This window comes from Theropithecus gelada, chromosome 1, assembly GCF_003255815.1.
Source record: "Theropithecus gelada isolate Dixy chromosome 1, Tgel_1.0, whole genome shotgun sequence".
In the NCBI taxonomy this organism is placed as follows: domain Eukaryota; kingdom Metazoa; phylum Chordata; class Mammalia; order Primates; family Cercopithecidae; genus Theropithecus; species Theropithecus gelada.
In genome coordinates this window covers 15229871-15249769 of record NC_037668.1, presented here as the reverse complement: position 1 = coordinate 15249769, position 19899 = coordinate 15229871, and the positions used below count along the sequence as shown (strand labels likewise).

At 44.3% G+C, this 19899-nt stretch overlaps 1 protein-coding gene across 1 annotated transcript in view; it reads left to right on the top strand.

Annotated features, from left to right (window-relative positions):
• Positions 1-18125, top strand: part of OTUD7B (OTU deubiquitinase 7B) — a 73727-nt gene extending 55602 nt beyond the window's left edge. Inside the window, exons 8-12 of the mRNA XM_025395035.1 lie at positions 8348-8475; positions 8787-8936; positions 9491-9605; positions 11218-11302; positions 13365-18125. Of these exons, the coding sequence (XP_025250820.1) occupies positions 8348-8475; positions 8787-8936; positions 9491-9605; positions 11218-11302; positions 13365-14573 (1687 nt within the window). The 3' untranslated portion in view covers positions 14574-18125. The remainder of the gene's footprint in view (positions 1-8347; positions 8476-8786; positions 8937-9490; positions 9606-11217; positions 11303-13364) is intronic.
• Positions 18126-19899: the final 1774 nt, after the last annotated feature.

The following is a 19899-nucleotide window of genomic DNA, read 5'->3' as shown; positions in this document are numbered from 1 at the left end:
TTATTAGAGACAGGGTTTCACCCTTTTGGCCAGGGTGATCTCAAACTCCTGGCCTCAAGTGATCCACCTACCTTGGCCTCCCAAAGTGCTGGGATTACAGGCGTGAGCCACCATGCCTGGCCAGTGAGACCACATCTTTCCAAAAAAAAAAAAAAAAAAAAAAAGAAAATTAGCCAGGCATGGTGGTGCACAATTAAGGAAATGTGAACAATGTCTCTGTGTTTGATTACTGTTAAAATTATAAAGTGTGATATTAATGGTATAGTGGTTGTTTAAAAAGGTAGTCCTGGCCAGGCGCAGTGGCTCATGCCTATAATCCCAGCACTTTGGGAGGCCGAGGTGGTTGGGAATTTGAGACCAGCCTGGCCAACATGGTGAAACCCCGTCTCTACTAAAAATACAAAAAATTAGCTGGGCGTGGTGCTGGGCAGCTGTAATCCCAGCTACTTGAGAGGCTAAGGCAGGAGAATTGCTTGAACCCAGGAGGCAGAGATTGCAGTCAGCTGAGATCACGCCACTGTACTCCAGCCCTGGCGACAGAGTGAGACTCCATCTCAAAAAATAAAAAATAAAAAGGTAGTCCTTTATTTTTTTAGAGATAGAAACTGAAATAAAATAAAAACAGATGAAATTACATAACGTCCAGGATTTGCTTCAAAATAATCTGGTGGGAGCCCCGTGGTGGGGGAGGGAGGTAAATAGATTTGAGGCGTAGTGAAACAAGGTTGACCATGTGTTGAAGATGGCTGAATAGCAACAGCTCCAATCTACAGCTCCCAGCTTGAGTGACGCAGAAGAGGGATGATTTCTGCATTTCCAACTGAGGTACCGGGTTCATCTCACTGGGGCTTGTCGGACAGTGGGTGTAGCCCATGGAGTGTGAGCTGAAGCAGGGCGGGGCATCACCTCACCTGGGAAGTGCAAGGGGTTGGCGAATTCCCTTTCCTAGCCAAGGGAAGCCGTGACAGACGGTACCCGGAAAATTGGGACACTCCCACCCTAATAGTGCGCTTTTCCAACGGTCTTAGCAAATGGCACACCAGGAGATTATATCCCGCGCCTGGCTTGGAGGGTCCCACGCCCATAGAACCTTGCTTACTGCTAGCACAGCAGTCTGAGATTGAACTGCAAGGTGGCAGCGAGGTTGGGGGAGGGGCATCCGCCATTACTGAGGCGTGAGTGGGTAAAAAAAGTGACTGGGAAGCTCGAACTGGGGGGAGCCCACCGCAGCTCAAGGAGGCCTGCCTGCCTCTGTAGACTCCACTTCTGTGGGCAGGAGCATAGCTGAACAAAAGGCAGCAGAAACTTCTGCAGACTTAAACGTCCCTGTCTGACAGCTTTGAAGAGAGTAGTGGTTCTTCCAGCACGGAGTTCGAGATCTGAGAATGGACAGACTCCCTCCTCAAGTGGGTCCCTGACCCCCGAGTAGCCTAACTGGGAGACACCTCCCAGTAGGGGCCAACTAACATCTCATACAGCTGGGTGCCGCTGTGAGACGAAGCTTCCAGAGGAAGGATCAGGCAGGAACATTTACCGTTCTGCAATATTTGCTGCTCTGCAGCCTCCACTGGTGATACCCAGGCAAACAGGGTCTGGAGTGGACCTCCAGCAAACTCCAACAGACCTGCAGCTGAGGGTCCTGACTAGAAGGAAAACTAACGAACAGAAAGGACATCCACACCAAAACCCCATCTGTACATCACCATCATCAAAGACCAAAGGTAGATAAAACCACAAAGATGGGGAGAAACCAGAGCAGAAAATCTGAAAATTCTAAAAATCAGAGTGCCTCTTCTCCTCCAAAGTAACGCAGCTCCTCTCCAGCAACAGAAAAAAGCTGGACGGAGAATGACTTTGACAAGTTGAGAGAAGGCTTCAGACGATTGGTAATAACAAACTCTGAGCTAAAGGAGGATGTTCGAACCCATCACAAAGAAGCTAAAAACCTTGAAAAAAGATTAGACGAATGACTAACTAGAATAAACAACGTAGAGAAGTCTTTAAATGACCTGATGGAGCTGAAAACCATGGCACGAGAACTATGCGACGCATGCACAAGCTTTAGTAGCCAATTCGATCAGGTGGAAGAAAGGGTATCAGTGATTGAAGATCAAATGAATGAAATGAAGCGAGAAGTTCAGAGAAAAAAGAGTAAAAAGAAACGAATAAAGCCTCCAAGAAATATAGGACTATGTGAAAAGACCAAATCTATGTCTGATAGGTGTACCTGAAAATGACGAGGAGAATGGAACCAAGCTGGAAAACACTCTTCAGGATATTATTCAGGAGAACTTCCCCAACTTAGCAAGGCAGGCCAACGTTCAAATTCAGGAAATACAGAGAACACCACAAAGATACTCCTTGAGAAGAGCAACTCCAAGATACATAATTGTCAGATTCACCAAAATACAAAAGAAGGAGAAAATGTTAAGGGCAGTCAGAGAGAAAGGTCGGGTTACCCACAAAGGGAAGCCCATCAGACTAACAGCAGATCTCTCAGCAGAAACGCTACAAGCCAGAAGAGAGTGGCAGCCAATATTCAACATTCTTAAAGAAAAGAATTTTCAACCCAGAATTTCATATCCAGCCAAATAAGCTTCATAAGTGAATGAGAAATAAAATCCTTTACAGACAAGCAAATGAGGAGAAATTTTGTCACCACCAGGCCTGCCTTACAAGAGCTCCTGAAGGAAGCACTAAACATGGAAAGGAACAACCGGTACCAGCCACTGCAAAAACATGCCAAAATGTAAAGACTATTGACGCTAGGAAGAAACTGCATCAACTAACAAGCAAAATAACCAGCTAACATCATAATGACAGGATCAAATTCACACATAACAGTATTAACCTTAAATGTAAATGGGCGGCCGGGTGCAGTGGCTCAAGCCTGTAATCCCAGCACTTTGGGATGCTGAGACGGGTGGATCATGAGGTCAGGAGATCGAGACCATCCTGGCTAACACGGTGAAACCCCGTCTCTACTAAAAAATACAAAAAACTAGCTGGGCGAGGTGGTGGGCGCCTGTAGTCCCAGCTACTCGGGAGGCTGAGGCAGGAGAATGGCGTGAACCCAGGAGGCGGAGCTTGCAGTGAGCTGAGATCTGGCCACTGCACTCCAGCCTGGGTGACAGAGCAAGACTCTGTCTCAAAAAAAAAAAAAAAAGTAAATGGGCTAAATGCTCCAAGTAAAAGACGCAGACTGGCAAATTGGATAAAGAGTCAAGACCCATCAGTGTGCTGTATTCAGGAGACCCATCTCAGGTGCAGAGACACACATAGGCTCAAAATAAAGGGATGGAGGAAGATCTACCAAGCAAATGGAAAACAAGAAAGCAGGGGTTACAATCCTAGTCTCTGATAAAACAGACTTTAAACCGACAAAGATCAAAAGAGACAAAGAAGGCCATTACAAAATGGTAAAGGGATCAATTCAACAGGAAGAGCTAACTATCTTAAATATATATGCACCCAATACAGGAGCACCCAGATTCATAAAACAAATCCTTAGAGACCTACAAGGAGACTTAGGCTCCCATACAATAGTAATGGGAGACTTTAATACCCCACTGTCAACATTAGACAGATCGAGACAGAAAATTAATAAGGATATCCAGGACTTAAACTCAGCTCTGCACCAAGCAGACCTAATAGACATCTACAGAACTCTCCACCCCAAATCAACGGAATATAGATTCTTCTTAGCACCACATTGCAGTTATTCCGAAACTGACCACATAGTCGGAAGTAAAGCACTTCTCAGCAAATGTAAAAGAACAGAAATTATAACAAACTGTCTCTCAGACCACAGTGTAATCAAATTAGAACTCAGGATTAAGAAACTCACTCAGAACTGCTCAACTGCATGGAAACTGAACAACCTGCTCCTGAATGACTACTGCGTACATAACGAAATGAAGGCAGAAATAAAGATGTTCTTTGAAACCAATGAGAACAAAGACACAACATACCGGAATCTCTGGGACACAGTTAAAGCAGTGTGTACAGGGAAATTTGTAGCACTAAATGCCCACAAGGGAAAGCAGGAAAGATCTAAAATTGACACCCTCACATCACAATTAAAGAACTAGAGAAGCAAGAGCAAACACATTCAAAAGCTAGCAGAAGGCAAGAAATAACTAAGATCAGAGCAGAACTGAAGGAGATAGAGATACTAAAAACCCTTAAAAAAATCAATGAATCCAGGAGCTGTTTTTTTGAAAAGATCAACAAAATTGATAGACCACTAGCAAGACTAATAAAGAAGAGAGAAGAATCAAATAGATGCAATAAAAAATGATAAAGGGGATATCACCACCGATCCCACAGAAATACAAACTACCATCAGAGAATACTATAAACACCTCTAAGCAAATAAACTAGAAAATCTAGAAGAAATGGATACATTCCTGGACACATACACCCTCCCAAGACTAAAACAGGAAGAAGTTGAATCCCTGAATAGACCAATAGCAGGCTCGAAATTGAGGCAATAATTAATAGCCTACCAATCAAAAAAAGTCCAGGACGAGACGGATTCACAGCCGAATTCTACCAGAGGTACAAGGAGGAGTTGGTACCATTCCTTCTGAAACTATTCCAATCAATAGAAAAAGAAGGAATCCTCCCTAACTCATTTTATGAGGCCAGCATCATCCGGATAGCAAAGCCTGGCAGAGACACAACAAAAAAGAATTTTAGACCAATATCCCTGATGAACATTGATGCATAAATCCTCAATAGAATACTGGCAAACCGAATCCAGCAGCACATCAAAAATCTTATCCACCAAGATCAAGTTGGCTTCATCCCTGGGATGCAAGACTGGTTCAATATATGCAAATGAATAAACATAGTCCATCATATAAACAGAACCAAAGACAAAAACCACATGATTATCTCAGTAGATGCAGAAAAGACCTTCGACAAAATTCAACAGCTCTTCATGCTAAAAACTCTCAATAAACTATATATTGATGAGACATATCTCAAAATAATAAGAGCTATTCATGACAAACCCACAGCCAATGTCATACTGAATAGGCAAAAACTGGAAGCATTCCCTTTGAAAACTTCCAGGGCACAAGACAGGGATGCCCTTTCTCACCATTCCTATTCAACATAGTGTTAGACGTTCTGGCCAGGGCAATCAGGCAGGAGAAAGAAATAAAGGGTATCCAATCAGGAAAAGAGGAAGTCAAATTGTCCCTGTTTGCAGATGACATGATTGTATATTTAGAAAACCCCGTCGTCTCAGCCCAAAATCTCCTTAAGCTGATAAGCAACTTCAGCAAAGTCTCAGGATACAAAATCAATGTGCAAAAATCACAAGCATTCTTATACAGCAATAATAGACAGTCAGAGAGCCAAATCATGAGTGAACTCCTATTCACAATTGCTTCAAAGAGAATAAAATACCTAGGAATCCAACTTACAAGGGATATGAAGGACCTCTTCAAGAACTACAAACCACTGCTTAACGAAATAAAAGAGGACACAAACAAATGGAAGAACATTCCATACTCATGGATAGGAAGAATCAATATCGTGAAAATGGCCATACTGCCCAAGGTAATTTATAGATTCAATGCCATCCCCATCAAGCTACCAGTGACTTTCTTCACAGAATTGGAAAAAACTACTTTAAAGTCTGTATGGAACCAAAAAAGAGCCCTCATTGCCAAGACAATCCTAAGCCAAAAGAACAAAACTGGAGGCATCATGCTACCTGACTTCAAACTATACTACAAGCCTATAGTAACCAAAACAGCATGGTACTGGCACCAAAACAGAGATGTAGACGAATGGAACAGAACAGAGCCCTCAGAAATAATACCACACATGTACAACTATCTGATCTTTGACAAACCTGACAAAAACAAGAAATGGGGAAAGGATTCCCTATTTAATAAATGGTGCTGGAAACACTGGCTAGCTGTAAGTAGAAAGCTGAAACTGGATCCCTTCCTTACATCTTATACAAACATTAATTCAAGATGGATTAAAGACTTAAATGTTAGACCTACAACCATAAAAACCCTAGAACAAAACCTAGGCAATACCATTCAGGACACAGGCATGGGCACGGGCTTCATGTCTAAAACACCAAAAGCAATGGCAACAAAAGCCCAAATAGACAAATGGGATCTAATTAAACTAAAGAGCTTCTGCACAGCAAAAGGAACCACCATCAGAGTGAACAGGCAACCTACAGAATGGGAGAAAATTTTTACAACCTACCCATCTGGCAAAGGGCTACTATCCAGAATCTACAAAGAACTCAAACAAATTTACAAGAAAAAAACAACTCCATCAAAAAGTGGGCGAAGGATATGAACAGACACTTCTCAAAAGGAGACATTTATGCAGCCAAAAGACGCATGAAAAAATGCTCATCATCACTGGCCATCAGAGAAATGCAAATCAAAACCACAATGAGATACCATCTCACACCAGTTAGAATGGCGATCATTAAAAAGTCAGGAAACAACAGGTGCTGGAGAGGATGTGGAGAAATAGGAACACGTACACTGTTGGTGGGACTGTGAACTAGTTCAACCATTGTGGAAGACAGTGTGGCGATTCCTCAAGGATCTAGAACTAAAAATACCATTTGACCCAGCCATCCCATTACTGGGTATATACCCAAAGGATTATAAGTCATGCTGCTGTAAAGACACATGCACATGTATGTGTATTGTGGCACTATTCACAATAGTAAAGACCTGGAACCAACCCAAATGTCCATCAATGATAGACTGGATTAAGAAAATGTGGCACATACACACCATGGAATACTCTGCAGCCATAAAAAAGCATGAGTTCATGTCCTTTGCAGGGACATGGATGAAGCTGGAAACCATCATTCTGAGCAAACTATCGCAAGGAGAGAAAACCAAACACTGCGTGTTCTCACTCATAGGTGGGAATTGAACAATGAGAACACTTGGACATAGGGTGGGGAACATCACACACCAGGGCCTGTTGTGGGGTGGGGGGAGGGGGGAGGGATAGCATTAGGAGATATACCTAATGTAAATGACAAGTTAATGGGTGCAGCACACCAACATGGCGCATATAGACATGTAAAACAAACCTGCACATTGTGCACATGTACCCTAGAACTTAAAGTATAAAAAAAAAAATGTGCAGGAGCAGCAAGCAGTTCCCATGCTACCCTAGATCTGAGGAGTAGCTTTGGGTGCATTCCTGAAAGTGCAGCCTAGAATCTGTTTATTGATCCATTTAGTACTGACACAAGCCTGTAATATGCTGTAATAAACTTTCTCTTTAAAGGAAAAAAAAAGGTTGACCATGTGTTTATAATTGTTAAAGCTGGGTGATGGATGCATGAGTGTTTAGTATACTATCATTTCTAGTATTGAATGTGTTTAAAATTTTGAAATTTTCCATAATGGTTAAAAATTATAACCTATCCAGATTTGGTTGTACATAAGAATAATCTGGGAGAGCTATTTAAAATGCTAATTTCTGGACCTCCACCCCAGAAAAGTCCAGTTGAGTTGGACGGAGGTAAGGCCCAGAAACCTTTGTTTGTAATAAGCATCCAGTATTGAATAAAATTGCTTTAGGGGGTGGAAGCCATTGAATATTGAGTATGTGAAGGACAGGAGCAAATTTGTCCCTCCATATTTGAACACACTGACTCCACTGGTTAATGAAGTGGAAAGGAGTGAGATAAGAGGCAGTTGTAGTAATCCAGGAAAGGGCCATGGATGTGAACAGTGAGGTAGACTGAAGATAGGCCATGGGAGACAGATAAAAGAAACACACAGGAAATGGGATTGGTGAAACCACGTGATTACTGGAAGGTGAGAGATAAAAGCACAGTAAATATTCCACAAATTTCTGATTGGGCTACTGGATAGATGGTGAGGCTGTTCTTTAAGTGAAGGAACATAGGAAAGGAATTGTGTTTGGTCATTTTTATAAGATATGAGTGTGATGTGTGGGTGGTTGTAGTATATGAAGTAAGTAGGATGAAGCTATGCAGTTGTGTATTGAGCTACTGGATAAAGAGAATGGAGAGAGGCTATTGAACAGGAGGAATATTAAGAGATAGGGATTACCTCCAAATTCCTAACACTGCTTTAACCCCAGAGACTTCAAATCTCTTTTCTTGGATTTCCCCATATGTGAAAAGGAAGTAGAAACAGCTATGGTAGCATAAAATAATCAGCTACATCAGTGGCAGCCTTAAGATTGGAAAACCAGGAAAGGGCATTCTTCTTTTCCCTTTCTGCAGAACTGGTCTTCAGGGTCTCCTGTTTCTACTCTCTCATTTTTACCGCACCCCTTCCACTCTCTTCCCCTCCCGCCGTTCCAGGGTGGAGAGTTCTGAGGAGCCTGTATATGAGAGCCTTGAAGAGTTTCACGTCTTTGTCCTTGCTCATGTGCTTAGGAGGCCCATAGTCGTCGTGGCAGACACCATGCTGAGGGACTCCGGAGGGGAAGGTGAGTCAGCCAGTCAGTCCTCACTCCATCCTGAGCACCCCCTTTTGCAGAGCCTTAGGCTAAGCATTGGAAGGAAGGCAGGAAAGGGGATATATAGACCCTTGGGGAAAAAGCAAGTTATCAATTAGAATAGTGCAAAATTCTCAAGAGATTCTGAGTAAAGCAATTGGGATTAGTTGACAGGGCTTCTTAGGAAAGAATTATTAAACATGTTGGAATGAAAGCAGGGGCTCAGTTGGCAGAATGGGATGAAGGGATTGTCCACTAGGCAGAAACATAGCCTTCATAATAATCTTCATGGCTTCCTGCAGCATTTGCCCCTATTCCTTTTGGAGGAATCTATCTGCCTTTGGAGGTCCCAGCCAGCCAATGTCACCGCTCCCCTCTGGTGCTCGCATATGATCAGGCCCACTTTTCTGCACTCGTGTCCATGGAGCAGAAGGAGAATACCAAGGAACAAGGTGCTGAATGACATGTCTTTTGGTCTGCATTATTTTTACTTGAAAAACTTGAATGAGATCTAATGTAGGAGGAAAGAATTAAGTGACATGCAAGCCCAGACAGCACATGTTGATACTGTTTTATTAAGCTATAAGTTATGCCAGAGTTTTCAAATTAAAAAAAAAAAAAGTGGGGGTTTGGGAGTAAAGCAAGACCTATATTCCCACTTCTGGAGTAAAGGCTTATGATTAAGGTGGTAAGAGCTTCTAAATGATGCTTTTCTAATTTGTGTTAAATTATGACTGAATTATCTGAATATACATTAACTGGAAAGAACATCGTGAGAGTTAGTTAACTGACTGGTGGGGACTCAGGGAGATTTGTGGCCTAAAACATGTGCTGTGTGGTAGCGGGAAAACTAGCCAATTAGTTTTAATGCTGGGCTAATTCACATGTAAGAACTGAGAAGTGACTACAATTAAAGATCTTAGTATGATTTTAGTGAAGTAAGTCTGTGTTCAGTTGCCTTTCTCTCTCAAGGAAATTCCTTAATGATATGTTTCTTCCTCCCCAGCTGTGATCCCACTTACAGATTCAGAGTATAAGCTGCTGCCCTTGCACTTTGCTGTGGACCCTGGAAAAGGATGGGAGTGGGGCAAAGATGATAATGACAATGTTCGACTGGCCAGGTAAGCCAGGCCTAGTCTTTTCATCTACTTTGTAGCTGGGATTTCTTCCACATGCAGCATCCATCTCCCCGGGATTTTTCCTCAGCTCAGGCAAGACGGTCACAAGCTAAGGCGAGTTTTGTGAAGATGGGGAGGTAGAGGACAGGTTGGGCACCGGGACTCTTTCATGGTGTAGCTGCTTTTTCTCCCTCTGAAAGAGATGGGAATCCTAGCATCTCAACTTGTTCTTTTCTTACAATAGGAAAAGTGTTCATGTACTGATTCATTCCTAAAAGAGTAATCAGAAAATCAGGATAATAAGGCCGGGCGTGGTGGCTTATGCCTGTAATCCCAGCACTTTGGGAGGCCGAGGTGGGTGGATCACGAGGTCAGGAGTTCAAGACCAGCCTTGTCAATATGGTGAAACCTCGTTTCTACTAAAAATAAAAAAGTTAACTGGGTGTGGTAGCATGCACCTGTAGTCCCGGCTACTTGGGAGGCTGAGGTAGAAGAATCACTTGAACTCAGGAGCTGGAGGTTGCAGTGAGCCGACATCGTGCCACTGCACTCCAACCTGGGTGACAGAGTGAGACTCTGTCTCAAAAAAAAGAAAGAAAGAAAATCAGGAGAATCAAATCACTTATCTTAGCCCAAGTGAGAGGAGTTTTAAAGAGTTGATCAAGGCTGGACGCGGTGGCTCATGCCTGTAATCCCAGCATGTTGGGAGGCTGAGGCGGGCGAATCACCTGAGGTCGGGAGTTTGAGACCAGCCTGGTCAACATGGAGAAACCTCGTCTCTACTAAAAATACAAAATTAGCGAGGCGTGGTGGCGCATGTCTATAATCCCAGCTACTCGGGAGGCTGACACAGGAGAATCACTTGCACCCAGGAGGCAGAGGTTGCGGTGAGCTGAGATGGTGCCATTACACTCCAGTATGGGCAACAAGAGCGAAACTCCATCCAAAATAAATAAATAAATAAATAAGTGATCAAAATAGTTTGCTCTGAGTTTTTGCCCTTCTGGAATTTAAACTAATAGCAAGATAAATATGTTCCCTACCCTCTCAGCCCCCACTCTACCTCCCTATGGCTTGTTAAGCTTTCCTTCTGCCTCCTCCATCAACTTCCTGATGGAGAGTGTATGAATGCAAAAGCTCCTCCCTTAGTACTTACCCAGCGCTTTCCTCTCTGGGCTCCTGCCACTGGGTCCCAGCTAAGAGAGTTTGATTTTAAAATCCAGAGTTTATGACTTTTTAAAAATAATCTCTCACCTAATTATCAAAAGCTCCTTCTAAATAATATTTACAACAACAACAATAATAATGGCTACTGTCTAGTGTTTTCCATTTTCCAGACACTGTGCTGGGCTCTTTCCAAACACTATTTTAATCTTTACAACAACCCTGCAAGATAGATATTATCTATACCCATTCTTAGCTGCAACTGAGTTTCAGGGAGGTTGAAGTGACTTGCTTAAGGTCATAAAGCTTATTAATTAGTGGAGAAATAGTTCAAACCCAACCCTATTTGAGTCCTAAGCCATGTAGCCCTCTCCCACCCTTTCTCCCAACTATATCAAATTGCTTTGCTTTTGAAAGGTCACAGTGAATTTTTTTTTTCTCTTTTTCATAGTGTAATTCTGTCCCTAGAGGTCAAATTGCATCTGCTGCATAGCTACATGAATGTGAAGTGGATCCCACTGTCCTCTGATGCACAGGTGAAGACTTCTCCCATATCTACCCTGGTGTGTCTGCATTTCATTTTCAGTGACAGAACAAGGAGATCTGGGATGGTTTCCTTCTGAATCTATTCTGAGTGGTGGCTTACAATTCAAGGTTAGAAGTAACTAGAAGATGTCAAATAAGTTCCAAAGACACTTTTTCCTGTTTTTATTGTATTTTTTATTTATTTATATTTTTTGAGATGGAGTCTTGCTCTGTCGCCCAGGCTGGAGTGCAATGGCACAATCTTGGCTCATTGCAACCTCCGCCTCCTGGGTTCAAGCGATTCTCCTGCCTCAGCCTCCTGAGTAGCTGGGATTACAGGCATGCGCCACCAAGTCCAGCTAATTTGTGTATTTTTAGTAGAGGGCAGGTTTCGCCATCTTGGCCAGGCTGGTCTTGAATGCCTGACCTTAGATGATCTGCCTGCCTTGGCCTCCCGCAGTGCTGGGATTACAGGCGTGAGCCACCGCGCCTGGCCTTTCCTGCGTTTTTTTTTTTTTTTTTTTTTTTTTAAGAGGAAGTCTTGCTCTGTCACCCAGGCTGAAGTGCAGTGGCACAATCTTGGCTCACAGCAACCTCCGCTTCGCGGGTTCAAGCGATTCTCCTGCCTCAGCCTCACGAGTAGCTGGGATTACAGATGTGTGCCACCACACCCAGCTGATATTTGTATTTTTAGTAGAGATGGGGTTTCACTATGTTGGCCAGGCTGGTCTTGAACTCCTGACCTCAGGTGATCCACCCACCTTGGCCTCCCAAAGTTCTGGGATTACAGGCATGAGCCACCGCACCCGGCCCTTTCCTGCTTTTTTAAAACCGTTAGTCTCCTGTTTTCCACATCTCCTCTCCAGCCAGGCTCTGTTGTCTGATACTGAAACATATATATATTTTTTGAGATGGAGTCTTGCTCTTGTCGCCCAGGCTGGAGTGCAGTGACACGATCTCGGCTCACTGCAACCTCCACCTCCTGGGTTCAAGCGATTCTCCTGCCTCAGCCTCCCGAGTAGCTGAGATTACAGGTGCCCGCCATCATGCCCGGCTAATTTTTGTATTTTTTTCTTTGAGATGAAGTTTCGCTCTTGTTGCCCAGGCTGGAGTACAGTGGTGCGATCTCAGCTCACTGCAACTTCCGCCTCCTGGGTTCAAGCGATTCTCCAGTGTCAGCCTCCTGAGTAGCTGGGATTACAGACATGCACCACCATGTCCGGCTAATTTTGTATTTTTAGTGGAGACAGGGTTTCTCCATGTTGGCCAGGCTGGTCTGGAACTCCCGACCTTAGGTGATCCGCCCACCTCGGCCTCCGAAAGTGCTGGGATTACAGGCATGAGTCACCACGCCTGGCTTAACATATTCTTTAAGAAAGGTTTTCAGGACTCTTTGTTGAACTTGAGATGATCATTATTTTGTCCTAAGTCTTCTGTAGATAGACCTCTGTTTTGGGCACTAGGAGACGGAGTAGCTTAAAGAGCTCATAATTCAGTGGGCTCTGAGTTAGAACAGGAGCACAGGAGTAAGGGCAAATTGATGAACCCCAATGCGGAATGTATAAAAGTTGAGGGGATACAAAGTGGCTAGACTTGGTTAGTTTTGATTAGTCAAGACTTTCTTGAGATTAGTTTTGAGCAGAATTTGGCATAGAGAAATTTATAATGAAGAACATTCTAGTGCCTGGGCCTCTCACCCAGAAGCCACATATCATATGGTTGCTCGTTGTTCTAAATGAACAGAAAGGCTTCATTCTACTATCTCCTTATTACAGAAGGGAGTCAGATTGCAGTGGGGGAGAAAGCTGACTGACTGGAACCCAGGAAGGACAGTGCCATCCTAGGTGACCCTTCCCTCATCATGACAGCAGCCCTTCTCTGGAGCAAGGCAGTCACTAGGCAGTCACACAAAGGACGGAGTTCATAGGTGTCCACCCTTCTTCTACCTGGCTAATTTCTATAGCCATGACTGCAGGGAGCTCCCTTAGCCAGATGGATGGGCTAGAGTCCCTGGGGGATTCCCCCATCCCGGGCTGCTGGGATAACTGTCAACAGTGTTCTTGTCTCTTCCAGGCTCCTCTGGCCCAGCCTGAGTCCCCCACTGCCTCAGCTGGAGATGAGCCCCGGTCCACTCCTGAGTCTGGAGACTCAGACAAGGAGTCAGTTGGCAGCAGTTCCACCAGCAACGAGGGCGGCCGGCGGAAGGAGAAGTCAAAGCGAGATCGGGAGAAGGAAAAGAAGAGAGCAGATTCTGTAGCTAACAAACTGGGCAGCTTTGGCAAAACCTTGGGCAGCAAGCTCAAGAAGAACATGGGGGGCCTGATGCACAGCAAGGGGTCGAAGCCTGGAGGGGTGGGGACAGGGTCGGGGGGAAGCAGCGGCACTGAGACACTGGAGAAGAAGAAGAAAAACGCACTGAAGAGCTGGAAGGGTGGCAAGGAGGAGGCAGCTGGGGATGGGCCTGTGTCTGAGAAGCCCCCAGCTGAGTCTATTGGTAACGGAGGGAGCAAGTATAGCCAGGAGGTGATGCAGAGCCTGAGCATTCTGAGGACTGCCATGCAAGGGGAGGGGAAGTTTATTTTTGTTGGAACCCTGAAGATGGGTCACCGTCACCAGTATCAGGAGGAGATGATCCAGCGCTACCTTTCTGATGCTGAGGAGAGATTCCTGGCAGAACAGAAGCAGAAGGAGGCAGAGAGGAAGATCATGAATGGAGGAATAGGGGGTGGCCCTCCTCCAGCCAAAAAGCCAGAGCCAGATGCTAGGGAAGAGCAGCCGACTGGTCCCCCAGCAGAGTCCAAGGCAATGGCATTTTCTACTGGCTACCCTGGGGGCTTTACTATCCCTCGGCCTTCTGGGGGTGGAGTCCACTGCCAGGAACCCCGGAGGCAATTGGCAGGAGGTCCATGTGTCGGGGGCCTACCACCATATGCCACCTTCCCCAGACAGTGCCCTCCTGGGCGACCCTACCCCCATCAGGACAGCATCCCTTCTCTGGAGCCAGGCAGCCACTCTAAGGATGGAGTTCACAGGGGTACATTGTTACCACCCCCCTACCGAGTGGCCAATTCCTATAGCAATGGCTACAGAGAGCCCCCTGAGCCAGATGGATGGGCTGGAGGTCTCCGGGGGCTTCCCCCAACCCAGACCAAATGCAAACAACCGAACTGCAGCTTCTATGGACACCCTGAGACAAACAACTTCTGTTCCTGTTGTTACAGGGAAGAACTGAGGAGGAGGGAGCGGGAACCGGATGGGGAGCTCCTGGTGCACAGGTTCTGAACGGGTGGAACATTGAAGGGCAAGGAGGCTAAACAAAGTTAAGCTCAACTAATTGGCTCATCAAGAACACAGTCCCCATGTTGATGGGGCAAATGCAGTAATGTTTGTGGGAGCCTGCCTGGAAACTTTTAAGTGTGTGTGCACAGGCGTGCTGCCAGGCTGGCAAGAGCAGGTCGGGGCTGGATGGCGCCCCAGGGGCTGTACTATTCCCCTGCAGAGCTTGACTTGATGAGACTGAGGTATAAGGGGGAAAGATGGCGATTCTGTCTTACAACCTCCTGGGTCCCATCCAAGGACCTAAGAGAAAGTAGCAGGGGAAGGTTTGGTGTGTGGGGGTGGGAGGTGGGCAGAAGTCTTGGGGAGGAATGGGCAAAGGAGGTTCTCAGTCAATAAAAGAAAACCAAAGTTCTTTAGGTTGGGAAAAAGCACATGGTGGTGGAGTGAGAGGTGTGGAGGGGAAGTGGGAAATTGGACATATTTGCTATTGATTTGAATTAAGATAGAAATTAAGGTTAGATAAATTCTTCTCCTTGAAGGATCTGGAAAGACAAGGCAGTAATGTGTCCTCATGGGTGCCTGTTAGGAGGTGGGGGTAGTTTAAATCCGTTTGTTTAGATGGGAAAGGGAGGAACTTAAAGGGAAATCGTTTTTCTCTTAAGCTTTATTTCCTTCCAAGCAGTCATCTGTCACCTGTTACAGTTTGAGAAGAGTTGAGAAGAGATTGCTGATTACCCCCTATCTTTTCCTCATCTAAGTCTTTAATTGTATTTGTTTAAGTTCCCAGTGGGAAAGGGAAGAGCGTGGTGAGAATAGCAGTCGTGCGTGTTGCATTTTCTCCAGGTGAATTGGGACAGAACTGATCTATTTTTTAACCACGGCAATAACTATACATTGGGGTTTGAGCACACCTTGGGAGGGGTGGGAGGACAGACATTTTAGCCAGACTATTTCAAACAAAACCAAAAACCTAAGTAGAGCACTACAATCCTTTATGGCTGCTGCGTTTCTGTAGAAAGCAACTTATTTTATTGACTTTTTTTTTAAGGAAAAGACCCCAGCAAGCAAAAACATTTAAGAAATGATTTTTTTTCTCCTACTTAAGTGGTTCTTTCTCCCTTTGCTCTACTTTTGGAGAATGAACTTAACATCCCGGCTTCTTTTGTTAAGCCATAGCTGACCTTAATCTGTGGTTAGTTTATTAAAATAATTAAAAATACTTTATAAGAAGAGATATTTTTGATATTAGGACTGATGTTGAAATATATAGGGGCAATTTATAAAAAGGTAGTTAGAGAAATATATTTTAGTGAACTATAACCACAGAGCACAGATGACTCCCAATGAGCTGATCTGTCTTTAGATTTCTCCATTTCCCTGACCCATCCCTGTTCTCTAGGGGCTGGGAGTGGGGATGTGGACACAGGAGGGGGAGCTCCTTCACATTTTGCACAAAGCACAAGTCTAAACAGCCTATGCTCTGGCCAGAGCCATTTCTAAGAGCTTTAAACCAGAAGACCTATCCTGGGCCAATTTTCCTTTTTCTTTATGTTATTTTCCGGGAAAAAAAAGTCAACTATGCAATTGTATACACTCCCGGGTGGATGTGAAGAAGGAGAATAAGTGTACTTATGTGTCCAGAGTATTAACTGGGGCTGTTTTTCTGTGTTTGGATTTCTCTTTTGAGGTATGTACTCATAACCTATCCCGTGGGACGTAATCCCCACATTTGATCTAAAGCAGTTGTGCATACATGCATGCGCATGTGTGCGTACATATATGTGTGTGTGTTTTCCTCCTCGGTAGCCAGTCAAGATTGTCCTCATTGGAAATGCTCACGGTTTAGAAAGGTTATTTTCTCCTCAACAAACTCAGAAATCACCTATTTTCCAAATCTGATTTAATAATTTCCTATGGCTATTAATTCTTAGGGTTTTTTCTTTGAAAATAGATTTGTTTTAAGGAAGCAGTGAGATTCCAAAGGAAGGGATGTGTATATGTCTAAGCAGGTCTGGAACCTGGTATGAGATGAGCACTCCCCTAAGGTGCAAAATTTAAGGGTTACTATAAAACTAATTAATCAAGATACTTTTAAAAATGCAGTATTTAAAAAATTAGTGCAAAAAATTTATGTTGAGTTAAATAGTGAAATCTTACAGGATCTGACAGGACTGAGATTAGGAGGAGGGAAGTGGGACTGAATTGAGTAAGTATAGGGATGAATCATTTTAATTTAAATTTGAATACATTGTCCATCATAGATTTTTTTACATTAATTGTGATTTTTAAAAAATGCTGCATTAAAATAGTATTTATCTTGGTTACTGGGTTTTTGGGCACTCGTTAAATTTTGTGTCCAAGGTGAGTGCTTTACTCACCTCACCCTAGCTACGTCCCTGTTTCTGTGATTTGAACAACACTAGTGAGAACACCACTGTGTGCGCCTCCACCCCCATCACACACCAAACAACAACAGGTGGCTCAGACACCCTGAATTTGCACAGCTCACCTAGCTTTCCTAATTTAGGCCTTCATATCATAGGATGCTGGCCTGGACCAATAGGAATGAAAACAGACCAGGGGTTTTCCCAGAGAATAAAGCCGGAAAAGTTTGATTCTCCACTGGACTGCTGTGTTTGGATTTGATCTGTTGTTAGATTCTAGTTAATACTTTTGTTTTTAACAACTGAGGACAAATGAACAAAAAACCTTGTATCATGTTTGTTTTTATTTATAAGTTAGCCAATCCTAATTCCTTTTGCCTTATTTTCAAATAAAAAAAGATGGAAATTTTGAGGGGTGGTGTGGGGTGAATATGGTAAAATGGGGCTTTAGGCCTTATAGCTTTTTATTAAGAAATAAATTATTTTTTTTATTTGGGAAGGTAACTATTTATTGAGGCATTGAAAAACCTCTCCATTCTAAGGATGAGAGACCCTGAGACAATGGATATTTTTTATAGGAGATAGTGAAGTTTGTTTTGCTTCATTCTTTTGGGGAGGGACTTGGTGGGATGGGGGGAGGTGAAGGAATAATGCCTGGGAAATTAATATAGATTCAGCTTGGTTTGTGGTATTTTGGGAGGATGAGGGAATAGAAGAGGCAAGCCCATGTTGTTACTGGGTTAGAGAGAAGGAAAGAAGGGACATATGGCCTGCACTGGAAATGGGCAGAAAAATTGCTTAGTTAAGGAGGGGTGTGTGAGTGAAGGGGGAAGGTAGACCCTTTAACCCCAAGTGAGGGATGATATATCTCTCAGGCTTACATTTAAGTGCACTTAGTTCCTTTAATCCAGGGCAACTGGGGTACCTACTGAAGTTTTTAATGGAGAGGGGAGATTTTCAGGGTTCTTGTTTTTCCCTTTTTGATGTTAGACAGTGCTACTCCCTCCCTGCTATGCTCTCTGCCCCATCTCCAGTGGAGTAAGTATTACTGTAGGTTAGGCCTCTGCATCTTCCTTAACCTATGCTGCATTTATTGAAAGTTACAAGATTTAACCAGAAGTCTTTCCTCCATACTGGTTTTTATCAACAAAATAAAAAGATTATATCCAAAGATTTTTTTAAAGATTCAGTCTTTTTAAGGAGTGGGGATGGTGTTAAACTCAGTGCTGTAGAGGGCCATGGAAGGGAAGTACCTTGCATCTATTAGATCAGCTTTGTTTTTTGTTTTTTTTTTGTTTTTTTCTATCAAGCAAAACTGAGGCCCACAGACAAACAAGAATTAGCAGTGACTTCATGTTGTATATCTGCAGGGGGATACTGAGCCCAAAAGAAGGAGGCTGGTTTTGAATGTGTTCTGAGAACCTAGCTTTTGCCATTCTTACTCCTTTTAGCCACGTGTCCAAGGTTCCAGTCACTTTTTTTTTTTTCCCCCTCAGTAAAGACTATTTCAGAGATGATTGTCTCTGAATTACTCAGACACCTCTGGACTCTGAGTCTTCTTTCTTTTTTCTTTTCTTTTCTTTTTTTTTTTTTTTTTGAGACAGAGTCTCCCTCAGCCGCCTAGGCTGGAGTGCAGTGGTGCGATCTCGGCTCACTCCAACCACCGTCTCCTGGGTTCAAGCGATTCTCCCATCTCAGCCTCCCAAGTAGCTGGGATTACAGGCACCCGCAATCATGCACAGCTAATTTTTGTATTTTAGTAGAGACGGGGTTTCACCATATTGACTAGGCTGGTCTTGAACTCCTGACTTCAGGTGATCCGCCAGCCTTGGCCTCCCAAAGTGCTGGGATTACAGGCATGAGCCACCGTGCCCGGCCTCTGTGTCTTCCTTCTCCAATGAGTCAGTGCCCCAGACATACAGCCACAGGTGAGAAGACAGAATTAGAAGCCCCTTCCCGGCCTGGAATCACCTGCACTCCAGATTTTTCTAATTTCCTTCTTTCCCTCCAGGCCTTTCAACTATAGATTTGGATGAGTCATGCAGGCATTCTGTCTTTTTTACTTTGCAAACACCCCGTCTGCAAATCACAGGGTATTTTGCCCCCATATGTTGGTTGGGTAACAAAATATTACGATGTCCCCATGTAGACTTTCTCCGTGCCACCTCCTGCATTGGCCAAGTGGGTAAGGGGCAGTAGAAAAGAGCAACGGAAGCTGGCTGGTAGCAGTTAAGAGGAATGGGGGTGGGAAGGACCTTGGCCTCTTTCTGTGCTTATAACTGGATCTGTGACTCATCTTGTGAGTCACTCAGCTCCACCTCCCTCCTCCGGCTGCCCCTCCCAGCAGCCTTTACTCCTGGCACAAACCTGCAGCCAGACCAGGATTCTGAAAATGGAAAAATCTGACATAGCCCCTTGCCTCTCCACCCTGGTCTTCATCTAGTACTTCTGCTGGGGGTGTGTGTGGGATGGGGAGAGGCAGCCTTAACCCTCAGCTCCTGCCCACTCCATTCCTGGTTAAGTGTTGATCCAAATCTCCCAATTTTTTTCTCCTAATTTCCCCCGACCCCCCACTTTTTTTTTTTTTTTTTTTTTTTTTTGAGACGGAGTTTCGATCTTGTCGCCCAGGATGGAGTGCAATGGCGCGATCCCGGCTCACTGCAACCTTTGTCTCCTGGGTTCAAGCGATTCTCCTGCCTCCTCAGCCTCCCAAGTAGCTGGGATTACAGGCACCCACCACCACGCCTGGCTAATGTTTTTTTTCTTTTTCTTTTTTCTTTTTTTTTTGAGACGGAGTCTCACGCTGTGGCCCAGGCTGGAGTGCAGTGGCAAGATCTCAGCTCACTGCAAGCTCCGCCTCCCGGGTTCACGTCATTCTCCTGCCTCAGCCTCCCGAGTAGCTGGGACTACAGGCGCCCGCCACCTCGCCTGGCTAGTTTTTTGTA